The sequence below is a fragment of the Erythrolamprus reginae genome, chromosome 2 (assembly GCF_031021105.1).
Source record: "Erythrolamprus reginae isolate rEryReg1 chromosome 2, rEryReg1.hap1, whole genome shotgun sequence".
Lineage (NCBI taxonomy): Eukaryota > Metazoa > Chordata > Lepidosauria > Squamata > Dipsadidae > Erythrolamprus > Erythrolamprus reginae.
This window is the reverse complement of record NC_091951.1, coordinates 19,427,847-19,452,965: the sequence shown is the minus strand read 5'-3', so window position 1 is coordinate 19,452,965 and position 25,119 is coordinate 19,427,847. Positions and strand designations below refer to the sequence as shown.

Below are 25,119 nucleotides of genomic sequence, written 5' to 3'. Positions count from 1 at the left end.
CTCTTTTTCATTTGCTTAGTGCTTTTATGATCCTTTTTCCTGTCTAATATTGCATTGAAGTCGCCTGTTATTATTATATTTGTTAAGTTTAATTCCGTGATTTTTTGATGTAGCTTTGCATAAAAAGTGGATTGATTTATTGTGGGAGCATAGATTGCGATTATATGTATTTTTTTTGTTCCTGATGTAATTTGTACTATTAATATCTGTCCGTTGTCGTCTGTGTAAATTACTTTAGGGTTAAGTTTAGGTTTAATGTATAGTACTACTCCTCTTTTCTTGACTTCAGCAAGTTCCTAGACGAGTGCGTGAAAAGCGGAAACCCTATCAAACCCTAGCTAATAAACTCAACAGAAACAAGATACCATTTAGATGGCTGACACCTGAGGGCATGCTTATCTCCTTAATTGACAAAAAATACAAAATAACTTCGACAGAAGATGCAAGAGACTTTTACAATCAAGTCATCAAAAAGGTAGATGAGGAATGTATTAGGGAGCAAGAATCAAAAGATAAATCTAGCCTGGATGAAATCAGCTCTGAAGACACTCTCGCAGATAAGGAAACTGGACTTAAATTAACGGAAGAATATGGCAGAGACGGCCCAACAGCAAGATCTCAAGCGGAGGCGAGAAAGGAGAAAAGAAGAGAACCAGCAAACTAACTTACATCACAAAAAACCCTTACCGAATAATGAAATAAGACTATTCTCTATCAATATCAACGGCCTCAACTCTCCTAGTAAAAGGAAAAAAACATTCTACAAAATTGAACAACAAAAAGCAGATATAATCTGTCTCCAAGAAACGCATGTAAAAAAACAAGACCAATTAATCTTAAACCATCTCAAGCCTTGAGGGCTTGTTTTCATTGCTACTCCCTCCAAAGAAGTTTTTTTCCAGCCCTAACTAGGGTATAAAATAATATGCTGCAGCTGATCGGACTAAGGATGCTAGCCAGAGGAGTACCTGGTAGGTAGATTTTCCCACCTATTTTCCTCCCCCAAAACCAAGTGGCATCTTATACTCTGGTGCATCTTATACTCCAAAAAATTATTTATTTATTTAATTATTTATTTTGTCCAATACACAATACATATTTAAGAGGATAGACACGAAGTATTATATATAAAGAAAAGATATAAAAGTAGAGGAAAAGATATATGAAAGGAAGAAAAGATATGTGATATATGGGATAAGGAGAGACAATTGGACAGGGGTCGAAAGGCAGGCTAGTGCACTTATGCACGCCCCTTACTGACCTCTTAGGAACCTGGAGAAGTCAATTGTGGGTGGTCTAAGGGAGAAGTGTTGGGGGTTAGGGGTTGACACTACTAAGTCTTCGGAGAGGGGCGGCATACAAATCTAAGTAATAAATAAATAAATAAATAAATAAATAAATAAATAAGTCCGATAATGAGTTCCACACTTCGACAACTCGATTGCTAAAGTCATATTTTTGTGGTAGGTTTGATGAATCCTAGTGAGGACCCCATACCTGCCATGGCTCTAGCCTTGGAGCCCCTAATTTCTCTTTCTCCTCCATTTTTCTCCTCCTAGATATTGAGGAATATGCAACATTCAAGACATGGGCCAAAGTCTTAACAACACTGAAAAAACGCTGTTCATTTTTTATCTGAATTCTGTTCTTTTTCTCTTGCATGTCCAGTGGTGCTATCTGGGTACATCGTCTCCGGCCCTTGACAGAAAGGCCATGCTTTGAAAAAGAACAGCGAAAAGACTGGTCTTCAAATTTGGAATCTCTAAAAAGATTGGGTGGAAAGGCATCATCATCTGTCCATTTCCTTTCCTGAAAAGAAAAGACCCAAAAACTATGCATATGTTTGTGAAGTGTATTTCTTGCCATTGTCAGTTTATCAACTGTTGTGGTGATCCAGACTTTTCCTTCAATGGGTCCTGGCAAACCTTCAATTGTTAAATGGATGTGTTGAACTCTATCCACAAGAGAGAAAATTTCTAAGAAGTGTACAAAGACATTGACTTTTCTCCACTTAGAAATGGCATTTCTGAGATTTTCTATACCTCTAGCCATTGAGAATTGATGTGAGATAACAACACAAATCCCATTTCTGACAAGCATTGGAGTGATAGTTCTCATGAAATTCTCTCCCTCCTCTGTGTCTGTTGAAAAGAGACCAATCAAAGTCCATCTGAAATGGAGGAGGATATGGACAATTCCTAAATACTGGATCCCATTTTTAGGGAGCATTTGATGGAAAAAGGGAATTTGACTTTTATCATTCAGAGCCTCTGAAACAATTCCATAACTGATCTGAAGAGGCAATAAAGATTAGTGTATAATATTTAAATCAGATGAAATCCAAATGTAAGCTTTTAACGGATCCAGTGTGGTTCTCACGAACGTATTAAAATAGTTTATGGTTCTTAACCCTTAAGATATAAAGAATACAAAATGGAAAATATTAATGAATTTAAATAAATATTTGAATATAAATATTTGTCCAATCTGGAGGTTTAAGATACTGCCCTTTCTCTTTTCTAATAAAACTGATAGTCAAATAATAGATGTGCTTGGTCTTCTATCTCTAAAGTATTGCAAATTCAAACCAGTTCATTTTAGAGATTTGCTTAAATGTTCCATATTTAACATTGTGTCCAATTGCTCAAGTCTTACTTGAGTCAATGTTTATGCTCTGTCCCAATGTGAATCCCAGTCCCTAGACATAACAATGGCCATGGTGAAAAGCAGCACATGAATTTCATAGAAAAGGTATGATTGAATCTATTACCCACCCATCACCACCATTCTCACTTTACCAGATAGAGAAACACACAAACAACCTGTGGGACTTTGTAGGTGCCTACTAATGTTGACATCTGAATTGAGATATCATCAATAGCTCCATCAAAAACAGCTATCAGGTTGTCTTTCTTGCCACAGCTGTAGTTGGGAACATTGACTTCTCCAGTTGAGAGCATGTCTAGCAAAGCATCTGAAGTGCCACGGGTGTTTGAATAGTTGTCATGGATGTTGTAGCCAAGTGTGAGATTGTACAAAAGCTGAGAATTCTTGTTGACTTGTTGAATCACAAAAATGAAGCATAGGATTCTTTCTGGATTAGTATATATAATTCTGTAAAAAAACCACTCTTTAATTTTTATAAAGGTTGGGAAGGTGGGATAAAGATATATCATTCACAAATATATCATTATTTGTAGTAGTGTTAATTTTTAATTTGTGTAATGGCCAAGATTCAAAATCATTCAATCATTAAAATGGAATAATCGACAAAAAAGACTTATCATATGTGACCCAGAAAAGCAATTCTAAAAACAAACCATCCTCTATTATTACTTGAATCAAGCATCGAATATCAATGAATGGTTATAAAAATAGGGAAATGGGTTCAGCAGAGGCGACCAGAACCTTTTGAATAACCTAGCTGTGATTAACGCAGGATTGTACAAGACTTGGGAGGGGGGTCTCTTAAAAGAAGACATAAGAGAAAAGCCACAGAAATTCAAATGATTCAAGAAATTCAAACAGGTCCTACAATATAGGAGTAACTGAAAGAAAAGAAGAAGAGTGTTAGGACTGGAAATGGAAGGAATGAATCTCCATCCCAATGAATGACTTACGAGAAAGACTGAAAATAAGGAGCAGTGTTGAAAGACAGTGCTACATCGGATATTATTGTGGCAATGGAGACTATACTAATGAAGTGGTCTCCTTGCTTGTAATAGCTCTGTAATTTTTCCCCCTTCTCCTCCTCCAACCTCAACAAGCACTTCATTCTCAGCTTCCCATAGACTGGTTTGGTCATCAGCAGAAGCAGAAACAGAAGGAGGAGGTCCATAATTCATGGGGCTGAATCAATCCTCTTCCCTATTTCTAAGAAAAAAAAGAGATTTTGAAGAATTCAAAGCATTCTCACAAGATGTAAATGAGAGTAACTTTCTTGACTGAGAGTGAGATAAACAGAACTTAACCTGGAAAGGAGAGAAAGGAAAGGTACATTCAAGAAGCAAAGTCCCTGAATGTCCCAAAAATTTGTGCAACATGGAGTGTGACCTGAGACATTTATCTTTTTCTGACGCAAGATCACTTTCAAGTTGCTTCAGTCTGATGTTTACATCAAAGGCAATCACAGGAGATATATCAAGTGCGATCTCACGGACCAGGATTTTAATAATTACTGTAAGAAGCAACATTTCCGCTGGGGATCCTGAACTACTTCTGGGCCTCCATGTGCAGAGGAGCTGGAGAAAAGAATAGTGAAAATCATAGATATACCCTAGGGGGCACTGGTCTGAAGTGGCTGTGGTCCTTAATTTCTGGACATGTTAAGAGGTTGTGAGGGCGCCCACACCTGGGATTTTCAGAGGGAAAGTGGACTGCCATTTGTCCGAAATGGCATAGGGATTCCTGCCTGAGCGGGAGTTGGACTAAATGACCTACAAGGTCCCTTCCAACTCAAATAAATGAATAAATTTAATAAATAAATAAATTTAATTAATAAATAAATTTAATAAATAAATAAATAAATAAATACATACATACATACATACATACATACATACATACATGCATGCATATATAATTGATGCTGAAGGAAGATCTGTAGGTCAGCAGTTCAAATCTCATCACCGGCTCAAGGTTCCATCCTTCCAAGATGGGTAAAATGAGGACCCAGATAGTGGGGGCAATATACTGGCTCTGTTAAAAAGTACTATTGCTAACATGTTGTAAGCCGCCCTGAGTCTAAGGAGAAGGGTGGCATAAAAATTGAATAGATAGATAGATAGATAGATAGATAGATAGATACAAATGTATATATCAGTGTTTTTCTACCTTTTTTTGTCAGAGGAACCCTTTGGTGTCGTCAGATTTCTGGTGGAACCCTGGTTAAAAAACATTGCATTAAGCTGTACATCCTGAAGCTGAAATAGAATTCTTTTATGGGCCAAGTGTGATATAAATCATAAGGATACAAGCAACAAGTTACAGTCATAGACCTAAGTGGGAGATCAGTGATAGGAACGAAGATTAATAGTAATAGTAATGCAGTCTTAGAGGATGGAGGCAGAATCAGCAAGTGCTCCTACCACTGTTCCCTTTAAGGTGCACCTGTGCACAGGCGCGCACTGAAAAATACTCCCCTGCACAGCCTTTTCCAAGGGTGCCCAGCTGAGCTGGGTTTCGGAGTTGGGGGCGTGGAGTGACAAGGTTTTTCTTCATTTGAAAAACTGCGCATTCTCCATTCCACTTTGCCCCCGCCAGTTCAGGGAAAGATGGTGGCACCCATCATGCACTTTCGCCCTTTCCCTGGCCTGCACTGGGATGGAAGGGGGGAGGCCGCGGCTTTGAGTTGACGTCTCTCCCCCTCTTGCCCCTTTTCTCTCTCTCCCCTCTTTCTCTCTCCCCCCTCTTGCCCCCTCTTTCTCTCTTCCACCTCTTATTACCTGTTTAACGGTGGCCAGCTCCATCTTGGATGCGAAGCCGGCTGTCTGCGGAAACGGCGCATTTGAAAAGCAGCACGTTTTTAAAATGTGCCACTTCCCCGGGCAGCTGGCTTCACCTCCCCTCCCCCGCTACCGTGCTGGGACTGCCCCTTGGAGCCAGGGGCGATGGGCCCGGTCTCGGCCCCGGTGTGGCTGAAGAATGAGCTTTGCCCCCTCTTCTGCCGGTGCGCTAGGGGCTGCCTGCCGCTGCCCAATGCCGGTATTGGAGCCAGGGGCGATGGGCCAAACTTCACCTCTTCCCCCGCTGCCGTGCTGGTGGCTGCCAGCCACCACCCAATCACAGTACGAGACAGTGGCAGCCCGCATCAAGAGCATGGACCCGGCCAACGTTAAACAGGTAGGAAGAGGGGGGGGAGAGAAAGAGGGGGCAAGAGGTATCATCAATATGCGGATAATACCCAGTTGTACATCTCCACCCCATGTCCAGTCAACACAGCAGTGGAAGTGATGTGCCGGTGCCTGGAGGCTGTTGGGGACTGGATGGGTGTCAACAAACTCAAACTCAGCCCAGACAAGACGGAGTGGCTGTCGGTATTGCCTCCCAAGGACAATTCCATCTGTCCATCCATTACCCTGGGGGGGGGGAACTATTGATCCCCTCAGAGAGGGTGCACAACTTGGGCGTCCTCCTTGATCCACAGCTGACATTGGAACATCATCTTTCGGCTGTGGTGAGGAGGGCATATGCCCAGGTTCGCCTGGTGCACCAGTTGCGGCCCTATTTGGACAGGGAGTCATTGCTCACAGTCACTCATGCCCTTATCACCTCGAGGTTCAATTACTGCACCGCTCTCTACATGGGGCTACCTTTGAAAAGTGTTCGGAAACTCCAGATTGTGCAGAACGCGGCCGCGAGAGCCATCGTGGGGCTTCCCAGATTCGCCTACGTATCTACAACACTCCGTGGCCTGCATTGGCTGCCGATCAGTTTCCGGTCACAATTCAAAGTGTTGGTCATGACCTTTAAAGCCCTACATGGCATTGGACCAGAGTACTTCCAGAACCACCTGCTACCGCACGAATCCCAGCGGCTGATAAGGTCCCACAGAGTTGGCCTTCTCTGGGTCCCGTTGACTAAACAATATCGTCTGGCAGGCCCCAGGGGAGGAGCCTTCTCTGTGGCGGCCCTGGCCCTCTGGAATTAACTCCCCCCGGAGATTAGAACTGCTCCCACCCTCTTTGTCTTCCATAAACTACTTAAGACCCACCTATGCCGCCAGGCATGGGGGATTTGAGACACCTTTCCCCCAGGCTTATTATAATTTATGTTTGGTATGTATGTGCTGTTTGGTTTTTAATTATGATAGGCTTTTTACGTTTTTTTTTTAAATATTAGATTTGTGCCAGTATAATATTGTTTTTATCTTTGTTGTGAGCCGCCCCAAGTCTTCGGAGAGGGGCGGCATACAAATCTAATAAATTATTATTATTATTATTATTATTATTATTATTATTATTATTATTATTATTGGGAGAGAGAAAGGGGGCAAGTGGGGGATGAGAGAAAGTGGGGAGAGAGAAAGAGGGGGCAAAAGGGGGGAGAGAGAAGTAGGGGGGGGGGAGAGGGAAAGCAAGCAAGAGAGAAGAGAGGAAGGAAGAGAGAGAGAGAAATGAGATCAAAAAGGGAAGAAAAAAAGAGAAATGATAAAATGATTGAGGCAGAGAATGAGAGGAAAGAGAGGAAAGAGAGAGAAACAAAAGAGAGAGAGAAGTGACTTGATTTAAAGCATATGGTAAAAAGTACCCAAATAATAACAGATTAAAAAACCCCCAGCCCTCAACTGTTTTTGGAAATGGTTCAAGAGTTCACACAGAGAGAGACAGAGAGAGACAGAGAGAAGGGGGGAAGAGACAGGGATGGAAAAAGAGAGAAGTGAGAGAGGGAAGGAATGAGAGAAAAAGGGAGGAAGAGGGAGAAATGGGAAACAAATAAAAGAGAAAAGGGGGAGAGATACCCAGAATTTTTTTTCTATCTATCTATCTATCATCTATCTATCTATCTATCTATCTATCTATCTATCTATCTATCTATCTATCTTTCTATCTATCTATCTATCTATCTATCTATCTATTATCTCTCTCTCTCTCTCTCTCTCTCTCTCTCTCTCTCTATCTATCTATCTATCTATCTAATCTATCTATGCCGTCCAGTCCCAAAGGGACTGCCGCTCAGACACCATACTTTTCCGCCCACACCAAAAAAAATTAGAGGGATCACTGGCTCCTACTGCATGGGGGTCCATGGCCGCAGAGTAGGAGAGAGAGGGTGAGATAGAAAGAGAGAGGCTGAGCCATGTACCCTCGACAGGAGTGCCGGGCCTCAGCAAGGAAATAAGTGGAGGCCGTTCGGTCCATTCCACCTGCTTTCCCTCCCCATTTTTTGGCAGCTGCTGGGGCCATGGGAGGTTTCCACTCCTTCCATTCCTCCTGCCCTCTCAGGCCCGGAACCTGAGGGAAGTAGTAGGGCGCACTCTCTTACAGTGGCCTGCAAAGGGAAAAGGGAGATAACTAGTTGGCTGCTTGACCGAGCACAGCGGTATGTAGACAGGCATGGGAAGGAGACGTGAGGAGGAGCGGGAGTGAACCTTGAGCCACCTGCTGTGCCTTGGCCCTGGACTGGGAAGCTCCGTGTCAGAGGTGCTGGAGAGGCAATTGCTCCTGCCTCCTCCTTTTCCGCCTTCTGCTGCTGCAGCCTGCACTTTGGCCCTGCTGCTGCAGCAAGGGGCTGGAGGGGCGCTGCTGCTGCTGTCAGCACCAACACCGCCGCTGCTTCCACTCCTCCTCCTGCTTGGCAGCTGCTGCTGCTTAGCACAATTGATCTGCTAGACATGAGACCAAGGAAGAGGCTGCTCTGCTGCAGAAGCTGGCTGGATTGAAGTGGGGACCTGCCTTGCCTTGCCTTGCCTTCTTATTAAGTTGCAGAATTCCTGGGAACCCTTGTGTTCCGCAGAACCCTGGTTGAAAAACACTGGTATATATGTCAAAATCCTTTTTTCTCGCATTTCATTTGTCTCCTAAAGGATTTGTCTGTCTTCACTAATAATTTCTTGATAAGAATTTTTTTTAAAAGTTCAAGCACTTTAACGGCCTATAAATCACATTATTGTTACTTTGTTTGTTTACTGGATTTGTATGCCACTCCACTCCATGGATTCATGGTGGCTCACATCATGTCAACAATTGTCAAAACAAGCAGGCAAACTCAATAATAGCTGTAATAAATAATTAAGTGTTATGAGCTCGAGAAGCCACTTCATGATCAGATATTGACTTTTATCATTAAATGCCCCTTAGTATTTAGATCTGGTCTCAGGATGATAATGTAGCACTTGGGGAAGAAGATGCAGCCCAGCAGGCCAGCACCAGAAGCCAAGATGGAGAAAACCTGCACGGCCACCATGTATTTCCCTTTGGTGCTCAAGTAGGTGGGCAGGAAGGAGATCCAGACGCTGCAGAAGACCAGCATGCTGAAGGTGATCAGTTTGGCTTCATTGAATGCCCCAGGCAGGTTCCTGGCCAGGAAAGCCACTGTGAAGCAAATGGCAGCAAGGAAACCCATGTAGCTGAGAACAACATAAAACATGGTGACAGAGCCTTCATTGCACTGAAGAATAATCTCTCCAGGCTGGGAATGCAAGTCAGAGTCAGGAAATGGAGGAGAAATTCCCAGCCAGATTGCACAAATTACAATTTTTCCAGCAGAACCAGAAAGGATGATGGAGTTGGCCAAGCTCTTCCCTAACCATCTCCTCACTCTGTTCCCTGGTTTCGTGGCCAGGAAGGCCAGCACTACCATGATTGTTTTGGCTAACACACAAGACACAGCTACTGAAAAGATGATGCTGAACATTGTTTGTCGGAGAAGGCAGGTGAATTTCCTTGGTTGGCCAATGAAGAAAAAGGAGGACAAGAAGCAGAGCAAGAGGGAAACCAGGAGGATGTAGGACAGGTCACGGTTGTTAGCTTTGACAATGGGGGTTTCTAGATATTTAAGGAATATGACTAAAACAAGGCCTGTTGTTAGAAGCAAGAATACAGCAAAGGAGACCAGGATGATGCCCAGATGTTCTTCATAGGACAGGAAGGTTATTCTTTTGGAAATACATTGGATTCTGTCATCAGTTGGATATTTATCATCTGGACACTTGGTGCATTTTTCAGTATCTGAGAAAGCAGTAAGTAATATTATTTTTATCGTCTCTCCTTTCACATTCCAACAAAGACCTTCTTTGGATGACAGCTGATGCCGAGAGACAAGAAAGCCATAATAATTTGTAAACTGAAATATAGATATAGACAGGGTTTTTTTTCTGGTTGCCCCTCTTAAATGAAATGTAGACAGCTTACAGTCCAGTTTAATATTAGCAATTTAGCCTGTAATGGCTGTGTGTTGCATTATTTTCTGAGGACAGCACAATTACAATGTTATTCAAGCTGTATACTCACTATTTTAAATTGTAGCCAAATGTCATTTCTTTAGTGTTGTCACATAAAAAGATATACCAGTGATGGCGAACCTTTTTTTCATCAGGTGCCGAAAGAGCGTGGGCACCTTCTACCATGCATGCGTGATTGCCTACACCCTTAATTCAATGTCTGGGGATGGTGATAACAGCTTCCCCCACCCCCTGGAGGCCCTCTGGAGGCCGGAAATGGCCTGTTTCCCAACTTCTGGTGGGCCCAGTAAGCTCATGTTTCACCCTCCCCAGATTCCAAAGGCTTTGCTGGAGGTGGGGGAGTTTAAAAATATCCTCCCACATCCCCTAGAGGCTCTCTGGAAACTAAAATGCCCTCCCAGAGCCTTTGTATGATCCAAAAATCAGCTGGCTGGCATACATATGCACATTGGAGCTGAGCTAGGACAATGGCTCACGTGCCAGCAGATATAGCTCCAGAAATGCTTTGCTGGCTAACTGCTGTTATCCCTTTAGGTTTATGCAGAGATGCAACTGTCTGAGGAACATCTGAAGATTGGTGACTCTGTGATTAGAAAACTATTACAGCACTGAAGAATGTCTAAATTAGATTTGGCTCCCAGCCGCAGACACTCTTTTATCTATTAGCCAATTTAACTGGGAACGCTGCCAAGAAATACTGACTTTGTTTCATTCTTTTTTTATTTTTTACTTTTAAAAATTTTTTTTTTTTTAATAAAAAAATTTATTGTATAAATAATACAGAATACAACATCGTATACAAAACATGAAATTAATGGTCGTAACAATAGAAAGTAATCAGGTAACATATCAATTAACAAAATACAAACTTAAAAATAAGAAAGAGGGAGGGAAAGAGGTAGGTAGGAAAAGGGTAGAGAGAAGGAGGGAAAAAGATAGAAAGAACAGAGAGAAAAGGTAGGAAAGTTAAAGGATTGGCGAATGTCCGGGGGAGCTGTACTAAAAACGAGAACTGATTCCTATTTCATTAGCTCGTTACCATGGTTCGGCTTGTTTATCTAGTTTGGTAGATGCTAGTGTTGAGTTAATCAAGTTATAAGATTTTAAGGAGTAGTGGTGAAGATACTATCAATCTATATATAAAGTCTCTTAATACTATCTAAAATATGAAATAGCTATATACCAGATTTGTAACTGGTCGTGTTTATATCATCGTATCGATCTTATGATGGGTTATTCTCACTCTTTTCCCCCAACCAGTTGTAGAAAGGATCCCAGCAATTATTGAATGTAGTCATAGTTTAGTTTCTCACTAATATAGTTAATTTCGACATCTCTGCGCAGTATGTAATTTTTTTTATTATTGCGTCGTTCGACGGTATCTCCTCATTCTTCCACCACTGCGCAAAGGTTAATCTGGCTGCTGTTATTAAGTGGACGATTAGATGAATTTGGAATTTAGGTAGCTTTTGTCTAATAATGCCCAAAAGAAAACATTCAGGAGTTTTTTCTATTGTCATATTAAGTATTTCATCAATCCAGGTTCTGATTTTATTCCAATAGGTTTTAGCTTTTGTGCATTGCCACCATAAATGGAAATAGGTGCCTATTTCTTGGTGACACTTCCAACAATAAGGTGAGAGTTTATTGTTTAATTTAGTTAATTTAATCGGGGTAATATGCCACCTGTAAAACATTTTAACTAAATTCTCTTTGTAGGATGTGGCAATAGTCAATTTATAATTTCTGCTCCAAAGTATTTGCCATTCCTCTTCTTTAATCTCTTTTTTGAAGTCCAGATTCCATTGTTTTACATTAATTTTTGTGTTAATATTGTCCAATTCGTTATAATTTAAGTAACAATAGAATTTTTTAATTAATTGTTCCTGGGAATCTGTACAGAGTTTATCTAGCGGGGCATTTTTAATTATTCCAGGATTACTTTTATCCTTGTTAAATTTAGTTTGTATCTGTAAGTATTCCCACCATTCCGTTTTTTGTCCAAAGTTTTCTAATTCTATTCTTGACCTAATTTCACCATTGGCATTTAATATATCCTTGTACCTTATTATATTATTTTTTTTATGGAAGTTAGGATGCACATATGCTTCTAGTGGGGCATACCATGTGGGGATTCCTTTGTAAAGTTTAGACTTGATTTTTTTTCCAGGTATTTATTAATGATTTCCTAATCAGATGATTAGTAAAGTATTTATGGGTCTTCGGCTTCTCGTCCCAAAGATAGTAGTGCCATCCTAAATGGAGGTCGTGACCTTCTAAGCTAAGTAATCTGATGTTGGATAAGCTCATCCATTCCGTCATCCAAGTTAGTGATGCGGCAATGTAATAGTCTTTCCAAATTGGAAGTGCCAGACCTCCTTCTTCTTTTCTATCTTGTAGATATTTTAATCGAATTCGAGGACGCTTGTTCTGCCAGATAAAGTTACTGGTAATTTTGTTCAATTTTATAAAAAAAATCCTGTTTCAATTGAATTGGGATTGTTTGGAATAGGAACAGTAATTTAGGCAAGATGTTAAGTTTTATAGCCGCAATCCTCCCTAGTAAGGAGAGTTGTAAATTTTTCCATTTCAACAAGTCAGATTGTATTTTATCTATTAATTTATTGTAGTTGTTTTCTTTTAGGCTAGACACTTTATTAGTCAAATTAATACCAAGATATTTAATTTTTTTAACTATTTGAATATCAAGTTTGGCTGTTAAGATAGCTTTCTGCGGTTCTCTCATATTTTTGGTTAAGATTTGAGTTTTAGTTTTATTTATTTTAAGGCCTGCCACTGTGCCATATTCCTGTAGGATGGTCAGTAATTTGGGTCCTGATTCTAAAGGGTCTTCTATAATAAATACCAGGTCGTCCGCGAAAGCTTGTAGCTTGTAGGTTTCATTTTTGCACTTTAGCCCTTTTATATCTTCCTTTTTTCTAATAATTCTAGTTAGTACTTCTAATGTTAGTATAAACAGTAGTGGGGACAGTGGACACCCTTGTCTCGTTCCTTTGTGTAGGGAAATTTTTGTTGATATATCTCCATTAAGGATGATATATGCTGATTGATCGGTATATATGGCTTTTATTGCGTTTATGAATTTAGGGCCAAATTCCATATATTCAAGTTGTTTTAATATAAATTTCCAGGACACGTTGTCAAAAGCCTTCTGGGCGTCGAGAAATATTAGTGCCACTTGTTTTTCACTGTGGGCTTCGTAGTATTCCAGGGTGTCCAATACTATTCTAATGTTATTCTTTAGCTGTCTCCCAGGGAGGAAGCCGTTTTGGTCCGAATGTATGAATTGGTTTAGGAATCCTTTAATTCTACTAGCTAAAATGGAGCTAAAGATTTTGTAGTCGGCGTTTAAAAGAGAAATAGGGCAGTAGTTAGCTATATGTGTAGGGTCCGTATCTTTTTTCGATATTAGCGCTAGGTTTGCTTCTGTCCAGGATGTTGGAATAATGCCTCTATCTAAGGCCTCGTTTAAGGTTTCAAGCAGGGCCTTTTCCATTTCTTTGGGGAAATATTTGTAGAATTCAGATGGAATACCATCGGGGCCCGGGGCTTTGTTATTTTTTTGCCCTTTGATTGCTTCTTTTAATTCTATGTCAGTGATCGGCTTATTTATTATTTCTTTCATTTCTTGAGGTACTTTAGGGAGATTAGCTTGTTCTAAAATTTCTTGTATTTTTTGGTCATGTTCAATATTAGGTGTATTTTCAGTATTATCATAAAGCTTACTATAAAAGTCACTGGCAATCTGTTTTTTCCTTTCCAAGTCATGACATATTTCCCCGTTTGTTGTCTTAAGACAGTTTATGAGTTTCTTTTCTTTTTGTTTTTTGAGTTTATTGGCTAACCATTTGCTAGGTTTGTTGGCATTTTCAAAATTGTATTGATTGCTACTTTTAATTTGTTGTGCTAGGTTTTGTTGTTCGATTAAGTTTAACTCATGTTTTATTTGTGACATTTTTTGTTTAAATTCTTTTTTGGGGGGATATTTTTGTAAGTTTTCTTCTAGCAATCTGTACTCTTCTAGTTTAATCGATTTCTGCTTTTTTAGTTTATGTTCTTTAGCCATGTATGAAATAGCTATTCCTCTAGTTACGGCTTTGGCTGTGTCCCATACATTTTGAAGACTGGTGTGTTCTTTAATGTTTTCTTGGAAGAAAAATTTCATTTCCACTTGGAGTTTCTGTTTAAAACTTTCCTGGTTAAGTATAGATTTTTGAAGCGTCCATCTGGGACATTGTTTGATTCCTTTCCATATTACTTTAAGCGCATTGTGGTCTGAGATAAAATTAAAAAAGAAATAGGTGAAGTAAGAAGCGATACATCTGAATTAAAAGAAAGGATGCAAAATATGGATAAAAGGCATGAGGCTTTTCAACAACAGATGTTAAAACAAGAACAAAAAATTCAGGATCTGGAAGATAGGATTGACCAGGATCATAAACAAATGGAAGACCTAACTGAAAAATTAGTACATGCCAATAAAGAACTAGAAAATACCGTAATCCAACTAGAGAGAGAAAAAGCTAACCACTTTCTCAGATTCCAAAATCTTAGGGAGGAGAAAAGTGAGGATTTACCAGACATTATGGCCGACATCCTTTCAAAGGCGCTGGGCATTGAAAAGGACACAATGCTAAATGAAATTGACGAAGTCTATAGAATCAACACTAATTACGCCAGACGCCATAACCTCCCCAAGGAAGTCCATATTAAACTAGTTAAAAAATCAGTCAGAGACGAAATTCTTCATAGAGCATGGGAAGACCCCATAGATTACAAAGGGAGACAATTGGTTATCCTAAAACAAGTCCCGAAGCACGTCAGAGACCTACGTAGGCCATACACTTTCTTATCAGCCAAACTGACCAGGCACAATATTAACTTTAGATGGCTTGTCCCAGAGGGAATGCTTGTGTCCTGGCAAGATAAAAAGATAAAGATAGATTCGGTCGATAAAGCCGAAGAATTTTTTGAAAAACATTTTACCAATGATCGGACGACCGAAACAATAAACAATAAAGAAACCAGGAATCCTACCCCAACAAGCGAACAACTAGCGGACCAGATCCCAAATAGATCGGAAGGAACAATGGCTATTGATAATTTAACTACTGGAAATAATGGCTACGCAGGCTTACCAAAAGAGACTAGAAGTACTAGGGCAACTAGACCAAATTACAGATAACTTAAATTTGGCACAAAAAACGTCTAACATGGATTGAACGCACCAAAAAAAAGAAATCAAATTCTGAACAAAATTGCTAAATTAAATTTAGATATCATTGCAATGCAAGAAGTACATATCAAAAATAAATTTGAACATCTTCTTAAAAGAAATAAACTTGGAAACCTGTTTTCATCTCTAGCTCCGGAAAAAAAGAGAGGTGTGATTTGTTATATCAATCCCAATATTCAAGCTAAATTGAAATATAAAGATAGAGAAGGTAGAGTCCTGATATTAGAATTACAAAAAGAACTGGAAACAATAACCTTAATCAATATCTATGCCCCGAACGAAGGCCAAGAAAGATTTTATAAAAAACTACTTAATATCATAAAAGAATATGCCATGGATAATATTTGCTTACTAGGGGATTTTAATGGAATAATCGACAAGGAACTGGACTATAATAACGATAGAAGGAATAATCATAAGAAAAGAATATTACCCAAAGCCTTTTTTGACTTAATTAAGGAATTAAAACTTAAAGACAGCTGGAGAGACAGAAATCCTAACCTTAAAAAATTCACTTTCTATTCAGATAGGCACCAATCTTGGTCAAGACTGGATATGGTCTGAACTACAACAGAACTTAATACCAAAATTCAGTCGGTAGAGATAGAACTTTTTTAAATTTATAATGAGAAAAAAAACTACCAAAAACATACAAACATACATACAGACATAATGAGATCATTCAAATATAGTTTTGTTTTTGGTTTGAATTTTATGCAAGTGGGTGCTTCTTTGTTCCAATCCAAGTAGGCCCAAGAAGAACAAGTCTTATGCTTTCTTTTGCCTCTTGAACCTAAACACTCTAGTCCTCCCAAGTAGATCATTCTGTTATGTGGCTCTAGGACCTTCATAAATATTGTCTGTCTGTCTGTCTGTCTGTCTGTCTGATTGATTGACTGACTGGTATAACTTTTGGTCTGTAGATAAAATTGGCTTGGATGAACAAAGCTCCTTTGACCTAAACCAATCCTCAAGTTTCAATTAATTTTGATGGTAGACAAGGAAGGAAATTTTCAAGCTGGCAAGTAGAAAAGATACTTCCTTTAGAAGAATTCATCTTGCCCAATCCACTACTTTCTTCCATCTCTTCCTGCCTTTTTTTCCAAGATCTTATTCTTCCCAATATAGAATAAACTGGACATGTTTAAAATAACAATAAAGAATAAAATACTCAAGTTCGGATATGTCTTTTAACATTTGATCAAATGTACTGGTTGAATCCAATGCCCTTTCCTCTGGTGTCACTCACCTTCCTGTGTGGAGATGGTCCCCTCTGGACAAGGAATGCAATCATAGCAGCAGATTGGTTCTTCTTTCCGAGCCCGTTTTACAAATCCAGGGTGACAATTGTCCGCACATTTGGACTGAGGCAGAGACTAAGCAGAAAAACAAAATTCATTCCAAAATATCTGCCAATTTTTTGTTTATTAGATTGATTAAAATAAAATGAAACTGCTTAAGAAAGAAACTTCTGAACTACGGATCAGGAAAACATAAAATATTGCAAAGCCACTCCCCTTTGAAAACAATCCAAATTCTTGTTCCAGTTAAGATATAAAGAAAAAAATCCTCACAAACTAGTGCTGACAATCTTAAATGAGGTATTATTCAGTCATATCTGTACATTTATATTTTCAATCCATTCAGCTGCCATGCTGGTAAAATAAGACTAAAGATTACTGCCTTGTTTCTAGAATCATAGAGAGATGAAATAATGAGAACATGTCACTTAACAAGGGTAAGCCAGCTAACTTTTGCTCCAGCACATGGGACATGAAGTTGAGCTCTGTGTAGGAAAGGGATATTTCTAAAGCCCAGTTAGGTATTCAAGACAAGGTCCTTTCTATTGAAGAATTACAGTTTTATAGTTAGTTGCTACTTTTGTCCAACTCTTTGAGCCCTCAAGAAAGATAGATTTTTAAAAAAAAAAAAAATCCTGGCTTCCACTATCTCCCAGAATTAGAACTACAATTAGATGACATAGAAAGACAGACCCACATTTATTTATGACTTAAATTTGGAGAACTCTCTGTTTTAGTGGAAGACTTAAAAGGCAGCTGACAATCAAGATAAGCAATTGCATTCAAGGGGTTTTAGATGGCTTACAAGCCAAAGACCAAATCTAAGTAGCATTTCATTACACATTGACACTCTTTATCTCATTATAGAAAGTTTTTTTGGGGGGGGGTCAAAGTCATTTTCATCCCTTCATATTTCTAGTTTAAGGCATTATGTCATATCTGACCAGTCATTTTGGTTCTACTTTGATTGAACAACTTCTTAGCAGCAGGAGCAGGGGTGGCTCCCAGATTGTGTTACTGCTAGTTTGCTCTAATCTTGCATAGCTGCTTCAATGGCAACATTATCTGAACTAATCTGCTAATCTCCGAGACCGCCTCCTGCCGCACGAATCCCAGCGACCGATTAGGTCCCACAGAGTGGGCCTTCTCCGGGTCCCGTCAACTAAACAATGTCGGTTGGCGGGCCCCAGGGGAAGAGCCATCTCTGTGGCGGCCCCGACTCTCGGGAACCAACTCCCCCCGGAGATTAGAACTGCCCCTACTCTCCCTGCCTTCCATAAAGTTCTTAAAACCCACCTCTGTCGTCAGGCATGGGGGAACTGAAACATCTCCCCCGGGCATGTACAATTTATGTATGGTATGTTTGTGTGTGTGCTTGTTAGTATATTGGGGTTCTTTTTAAACTTTTTTAAATATTTAAATTTATTTGGATTTGTTACGATTTGTTTATGCCTTGTTGTGAGCCGCCCCGAGTCCGTGGAGAGGGGCGGCATAAAAATCTAAATAATAAATAAATAAAATAAATCTGAGCATACAAAGCATTTGTTAGACCAATTCTTGAATACAGCTCACCTGTCTGGAACCTGCACTGCATATTGGACATTAATATGATTGAGAGTCCAGAAATATTTCAAAGGAATGGTCCTCCACTCCTCTACTCTCAACGCAATACCTTATTCCATCAGACTTGGCATTTTTGGCTTGGAGAAACTAGAACAGTGAAGGCAAACCTTTTTTTTTGCTCAGGTGCTGAAAGAGCGTGTGCATGTTCTACAGGGCCGCCATCAGGAATTTTGGGGCCCCATACAGCCTAAGTGTCTGGCCCCCCCGCCCGCCATTTTAAAACTACTGCCCCCCAAATCCCGTGCCATGCCCACCATGGCCACACACCCTAGGCAAGCCCTCCCCCAGCCCTCTGAGGTCAAACACAGCCCTGATGTGGCCCTCAATGAAATCGAGTTTGACACCCCTGGCCTAGAGGCTAAATCCTATGACCAAGGGCTAAGAGAACCAGTATGTTTAGCTCAACAAATAGAAATCTGAGGGGGAATATAATAGTAGTTTCCCAATCCTTAAAGGGCTGCCACAGAGCAGATGGCATCTATTTATTCTCCATGCCACCTGTGGCAGTACAAGAAGCAATGGGCGGAACTTCACCAAGAGGAAATGCAATCTGGAAATAAGGAAAAACTTGGGACTGGGCGGCATAGAAATAAATAAATAAATAAATAAATAAATAAATAAATAAATAAATAAATAAATAAATAAATAAATAAATAAATAAATAAATAAATAAATAAATAAATAAATAAATAAATAAATAAATGAACGAACGAACGAACGAACAATCAAACAAACAAACAAACAAACAAACAAATAAATAAATAAATCCCTTCTTTTTTATTAAAATAAATTAATAATTTTAAAAAACCAAAATCCATTACTATTAAAACTAAAACAACCAGCAAAACTATTAATAAAAACAGGTGAGGGCTGGGGTTTTTTTCTGTTATTGTTTAAGTGCTTTTACCATATGCTTTAAATCAAGAGTCACTTCTCTCTCTGTTTCTCTCTTTCCTGTCATTCTCTGCCTCAATCATTTTCTCATTTTTCTTTTTTCTCCCCTTTTTTCTATCATTTCTCTCTCTCTCTTCCTTCCACTCTTCTCTCTCTCTTTCTTCCTCTCTCTCACTCTCTTCCTTCCTCTCTTATCTCTCTCTCTCTCTTTCTTTTTCTTTCTTTCTTTCTTTTTCTCTCTCTCTCTCTCTTTCTCTATCTTCCTTTCTTCCTCTCTTTCACTCTCTTCCTTCCTCTCTCATCTCTCTCTCTCTTTCTTTCTCTCTCTTCCTCTATCTCCCCCTCTTGCTCTCTCTCTGGTTTTCTCACTTTCCCTCTCTTGTTTTCTTTCTCTCTCTCTTGCTTTCTCTCTCTCACTCTTTCTCTCTTGTTTTCTTTTTCTCACTCTTTCTCTCTCGTTCTCTCTCTCTTGCTATCTCTTTCCCTCCCCCCTCTTTCTCTCTCTCTCTCTTTCTCACTTTCTCTCTATCTTGCTCTGTTGCTCTCACTCCCTCTTGTTCTCCGGAGTCTGGTGAAAGTGATTTTCAATGTCGGGCGTGCGGGCCGGCGTGCGCTCTCCCCATCCCCCTGCCAGCCCGCCCGGAACATTCAAAGTAAGAAAAACCTTCGCCGGCGAAGGTTTTTCTTACTTTGAATGTTCTGGGCAGGTTGACAGGGGGATGGGGAGAGCGCACGTCGGCCCACGCCCCCGACATTGAAAATCACTTTCGCTGGCCCCCGCTGTGAGAATGCCGTCCCCGCCTCTCCTGTAGCCCCCTCGCTGAGAGCCCGGGACAAAAGTGCTCTCGGTGAAGGTGGGAAGTGGAGGAGAAAGAGAGGCAGATCGGGCGGGCGGGCAGGGGGCAGCGGCAAGTAGCCAGGGGCACGAGGGGCTAGAGGTGCAGGGGGGGTGGCCACGGCTCCATGCGCGCCCTTGGAAAAGGGTGCTCGGGGGGGCATTTTGGGGTGTGCTGGTGCAGGCGTGTGCAGCCTACAGCAGGGAACGGTGCTGGGCACAATGACTCCTGCGGGCGCCAGGGAGCCGTCACATGGTGCTGGGCCAAACCGCCCCCTCCCATTTTTCAATTTGGCTGGGCCCCTGACGCCAGTACCAGTAATACTGGCCTATCGGCGGCCCTGATGTGCTATCTTGCATGTGTGAGTGCCCACACCCATAATTCAATGCCTGGGAAGGGCAAAAACAGCTTCACCCACTCCCTGGAGGCCCTCTGGAGGCTGGAAATGGCCTGTCTCCCAACTTCTGGTGGGCCCAGTAGGCTCGTGTTTCACCCTCCCCAGGCTCCAAAGGCTTCCCTGGAGCCTGGGGAGAGTGAAAATGCCCTCCCCCATCTCCCTGGAGGCTCTCTGGAAGACAAAAACGCCCTTCCAGAGTCTCTGTGTGACCCAAAAATCAGCTGGATGACACATACATGCACGTTGGAGCTGAGCTAGGGCAACATCTTGCGTGCCAGTAGATATGGCTCCGCACACCACCTGTGGCACCCATGCCATAGGTTTGCCATCACTGGCATAGAACTTCATCGCCTTCAATCTAATCTAAATGTAGTTCATAAAATCATCTGCCACAATGTCCTACTAGTCAATGATTACTTCAGCTTCAACCACAACAATACACAAGCGTACAATAGATTCAAACTCAATGTAAACCACTCCAAACTCAACTGCAGAAAATTTGACTTTAGCAGCAGAGTGACCAACGCCTGGAATGCACTACCAAAAACTTTAACCTTAGACTATCTACAGTCAACATCACCCCATTGCTAAGAGGTCTGTAAGGGGTGTATGTAAGTCCCTGTCTTACTGTCCTATTGGCCAAATTTACCTGCACCTACTTTGCTTTATGTTTATACCAATGCCTACTATCTTCTACATGTCTTGACAAATAAATAAAATAAATGAATAAATTAAGTAAATTATGCCCAGAAATGAAAAACAAAATTGCGGCATTTATGACGCCGTTGGGCATCAGATATGGACTCTTTAAAAATATCTGAGTCTGCTCTTTTAGGGGACACTGAAACAAACTATACAGATAAGGAAAAGTTTCCAATATTTTCAACCACCTTGTTGAGCAATTTTAGCCGTGAAAGAGCATCTTGGTTGATAATAAGCTTTTGTCTTTCGAGACTCCCTAGTTGCTCTTTGATGGGATCCTTCTTGGGGAAAAGCAACCAACTTATGATATTCAGATCTGCTGCTACATTACCACTTTGGTCCAAGTACAGTTTCTCCCAGGAAAAATTGTAAAACTCATTCTTCTCCAGAAAGGGATGGAACTAGAATTGAAACATCCAAGAATTTTGAAAGCAATTTGAAACATCCTAAAAGAGGGGTCAATTTTAAAGCTCAGTCAGTGAAACAAAGATATTCAGTCCTCCCTTCACTATGCACTTAAACTTTATACCACTTAACAATGCTTTTACAGCCATCTCTAAATGGTTTACAGAATCAGCATATTGCCCCCAACAATCTGGCTCCCCATTTTACCAACCTTGGAAGGATGGAAGACTGAGTCAACTTTGAGCTGGTCAGAATTGAACTCCTGGCAACAATACTTACATTGTAACCACTGTGCCACCACAACTAAATGACCAGCCATCAGTCTGAAAAGCTTTAGTTGGACTCCTGCAGTGAGGAGGGGTTATGCTAAATGCTCCCAAATTTAGCTGAAATATAGGAATATAAAATTCTATCATGCTAATTATAAACCCATAAGTACAGGACTTTATTTACAATGTATACATTTTTAAAAATTTTATAATAGAAGAATGTAATGTCAAAATGTAATTGTGATAATCCCTGCTCTTTGGAACACAACCCTTTGAACTAAATCTGGCCTCAACTTGGCCAAACCTGTTCGCGTTTTGCAGAACAAGTAAGTTGAAATGGTTCCCCTACATGGGCATTGCATTTTTTTCTAAAGAAGAACTAGTTTTGATGGATCCATGTCAGGACCCCATACCTGCCATGGCTCTAGCCTTAAAGCCTCCAATCTCCCTTTCTCCTCCATTGTTCTCTTCCTTGATAATGAGGAATATGCAACATTCAAGGCATGGGCCAGAGTCTTAACAACACTATAAACACGGTGGTCATTCTTTATCAGAATTCTGTTCTTTTTCTCTTGCATGTCCAGTGGTGCTATCTGGGTGCATCGTCTCCGGCCCTGGACAGAAAGGACATGCTTTGAAAAAGAACAGCGAAAAGACTGGTCTTCAAATTTGGAATCCCTAAAAATATTGGGTTGAAAGGTATCATCATCTGTCCATTTTCTTTCCTGAAAAGTGAAGACCCAAAAACTATGCATATATTTGTGAAGTGTATGTCTTGCCATTGTCAGTTTCTCAACTGTTGTGGTGATCCAGACTTTCCCTTCAATGGGTCCTGGCAAACCTTCCATTGTTAAATAGATGTGGCGAACACTATCCATAAGGGAAAGAAATTCAATGAAGTGAACAAAGACATTGACTTTTCTCCACCTAGAGATGGCATTTCTGAGAGATTCTGTAGCTCTAGCCATTGAGAATTGATGTGAGATAACTATACAAATTCCATTTCTGACAAGCATAGGGGTGAAAGTTCTCATGAAATTCTCTCCCTCCTCTGTGTCTGTTGAAAAGAGACCAATCAAAGTCCATCTGAAATGGAGGAGGATATAGACAATTCCTGAGTATTGGAACCCATTTGAGGGGAGCATCTTATGGGAAAAGGGAATTTGACTTTTATCATTCAGAGCCTCTGAAACAATTCCATAACTTATCTGAAGAAGCAATAAAGAATAGTGTATTATATTTAGATTACCGGTAGATGAAGTCCAAATGTAAGCTTTTAACAAATCCAGTGTGGTTCTCACAAACAAATTAGAATAGAATACAAATAAAGAATAAATAAATAAGATAAAGAATACAAAATGCAGAATATTAGGAAGTTTGATAATAAGCATTTGTCTAATCAGAGATTTATAGTACTGGTTTTTCTCTTTTCTAATAAAATTAACATTCCGACAATAGATATGTTATATCTAGAGCACTTCAATTGCAAATCAGTTGATTTTAGAGATTTGGTGAAATGTTCCATATTTAACATTGTTCCAGTTTATCCATGTCTTACTCGAGTCAACAATGGCCATTTTGAAAAGCAGTTCTTGAATTCCAAAGAAAATATATGATTGAATCTACTACCCACCCACCAACAACCTGATCACTTCACCAGATAGAGAAACACACAATCAAACCTGTGGCACTTTGTAGGTGCCTACTAATGTTGACATCTGAATGGAGATGTTATCAGGAGATCCATCAAGAACAGCCATCAGGTTGTCCATCTTGCCACAGCTGTAGTTGGGAATATTGGCTTCTCCAGTTGAGAGCATGTCCAGCAAGGCATCTGAAGTCCCAAGCGTGTTCAAATAATTGTCATGGATGTTGTAGCCAAGTGTGAGATTGTACAAAAGTTGAAAATTCTTGTTGACTTGTTGAATGGCAAAAATGAAGCATAGGGGTCTTACTGGAGCAGTAAATGCAATACTGTAAAATAAATTTCTGTTTAATTTTTATTAAGGTTAGGAAGGTGGGGTGAAGATGTAATATTCACAAATATATTATTCTTTGTAATAGTGCTCAATTTAATTTGTGGAGTGATCAAGATTTAAAATAATTCAACCATTAAAATAGAATCATCAGCAAAGAGGACTTACCATAAGTTACCCAGAAATGCAATTCTAAAAACAAAGCCATAATCTATTCTTACTAGAACCAGGCATTTAATATCAATGAATGGTTATAAAAATAGGAAAATGGATTGGACAGAGGTAAGGACATGTCATCAGGCATGGGGGAATTCAGACTTCCCCTTCCCCCTAGGCTTATAAAATTTATGCATGGTATGTCAGTATGTATGATTGTTTTTTTTTAAATTCGGTTTTTTAAAATTAACTTAAATATTAGATTTGTTTACATTGTATTATTATTATTGTTGTTAGCCGCCCTGAGTCTACGGAGAGGGGCGGTATACAGATCTGATTAATAAATAAATAAATAAATAAATAGAAACATTTCAATAAATCAATTGTGATTAATTCAGGATTGTATACGACTTTGAGGGTGGGGGTTAGATTTAGATTTGGGTCTCAAAAAATAAGATATAAGAGAGAAGCCATGGTAATCCAAATGACTCAATAAATAAAAACAGCTCCTACAATATAGGACCAAGTGAAAGAAAAGAAGAGTATTATGACTGGAAACGGAGAGAAGGCAACTCCATCACACTGAATGACTTACGAGAGAGGTTGATTATAAGGAGCTGTGTTGAAAGACAGCATTATATCAGATATCATTGTGGCAAAGGAGACTATACTGATGAGGTGGTATCCTGGCCTGTAATAGCTCCATAGGTTTCTTCCCCCATGTTTCTGAAAACTCTGCAGGCACTTCCTTCTCAGCTTCCCAGAGACTGGCTGGGACATCAGCAGAAGCAGAAACAAAAGGAGAAAGTCCATAATTCACGGGGCTGAATCAATTCTCTTCCTAATTCTAAGGAAGTACAAGAAAGTTCCAAGAAATCAAAGCACTCTCACAAGATGGAAATGAGAATGAATTTCGTGACTAAGAGGGACATAAACAGAACTTCACCTGGAAAGAGGAGAAAGGAAAAGTACATTCAAGAAGCTCAGTCCCTGAATGCCCCCAAAATTTGTGCAACATGGAGTGTGACCTGAGATATTTATCCTTTTCTGATGCAAGATGAGATCCATTTCAAGTTGCTTCTGTCTGATGTTTACATCAAAGGCAATCACTGGAGGAATATCAAGAGGGATCTTGCAGAACCAGGATTTTAATAGCTACTGTAAGAAGCAGCACCTCCTCTGGGGATCCTGAACTACTTCTGGGACACCATGTGTGGAGGAGAAACTGGAGAAAAACATTCTGAAAAATCATAGCTCTATGCTTAGAGGGCATTGGATTGAAGTGGTTGTGGTCCTTGTTTTCTGGACATCTCTAGAAAATGATGCTGAAGGAAGAGAGTTCGACACCCAGGAAATTTGGTGTTGTCCTTCAATGTACTCTCTTGTCTCCAGAAACATCTGG

The 25,119-nt window shown here is 40.1% G+C and overlaps 2 protein-coding genes across 2 annotated transcripts in view; both read right to left on the bottom strand.

The window, feature by feature from the left end:
• The window catches only part of LOC139163210 (vomeronasal type-2 receptor 26-like), a 64,698-nt gene extending 59,230 nt beyond the window's left edge, over positions 1-5,468 (bottom strand). Inside the window, exons 1-2 of the mRNA XM_070744171.1 lie at positions 5,445-5,468; positions 1,498-2,292 (exon numbers count right to left, since the gene is read on the bottom strand). Coding sequence (XP_070600272.1) covers positions 1,498-2,292; positions 5,445-5,468 — 819 coding nt within the window. The remainder of the gene's footprint in view (positions 1-1,497; positions 2,293-5,444) is intronic.
• A 3,295-nt stretch (positions 5,469-8,763) lies between these two features.
• LOC139163209 (vomeronasal type-2 receptor 26-like) lies at positions 8,764-23,405 on the bottom strand. Its single transcript, XM_070744170.1, has 5 exons — positions 23,268-23,405; positions 21,999-22,793; positions 21,100-21,312; positions 16,408-16,534; positions 8,764-9,668 (listed from the first exon to the last, which is right to left on the bottom strand). Exons 1-5 carry the CDS (start codon positions 23,403-23,405, stop codon positions 8,764-8,766), a joined length of 2,178 nt encoding a protein of 725 aa, XP_070600271.1.
• Positions 23,406-25,119: the final 1,714 nt, after the last annotated feature.

What these genes read in the sequence shown, in the direction of transcription:
- LOC139163209 (XM_070744170.1), bottom strand. Translation starts at nt 23,405, where the DNA reads ATGCTCTCAACTGGAGAAGCCAATATTCCCAACTACAGCTGTGGCAAG. An exon ending in GCACCTACAAAGTGCCACAG is followed by an intron (nt 22,794 to 23,267) that starts GTTTGATTGTGT and finishes TTGCTTCTTCAG; the next exon opens with ATAAGTTATGGAATTGTTTC. An exon ending in GGCTAAAATTGCTCAACAAG is followed by an intron (nt 16,535 to 21,099) that starts GTGGTTGAAAAT and finishes TTTTCTGCTTAG; the next exon opens with TCTCTGCCTCAGTCCAAATG.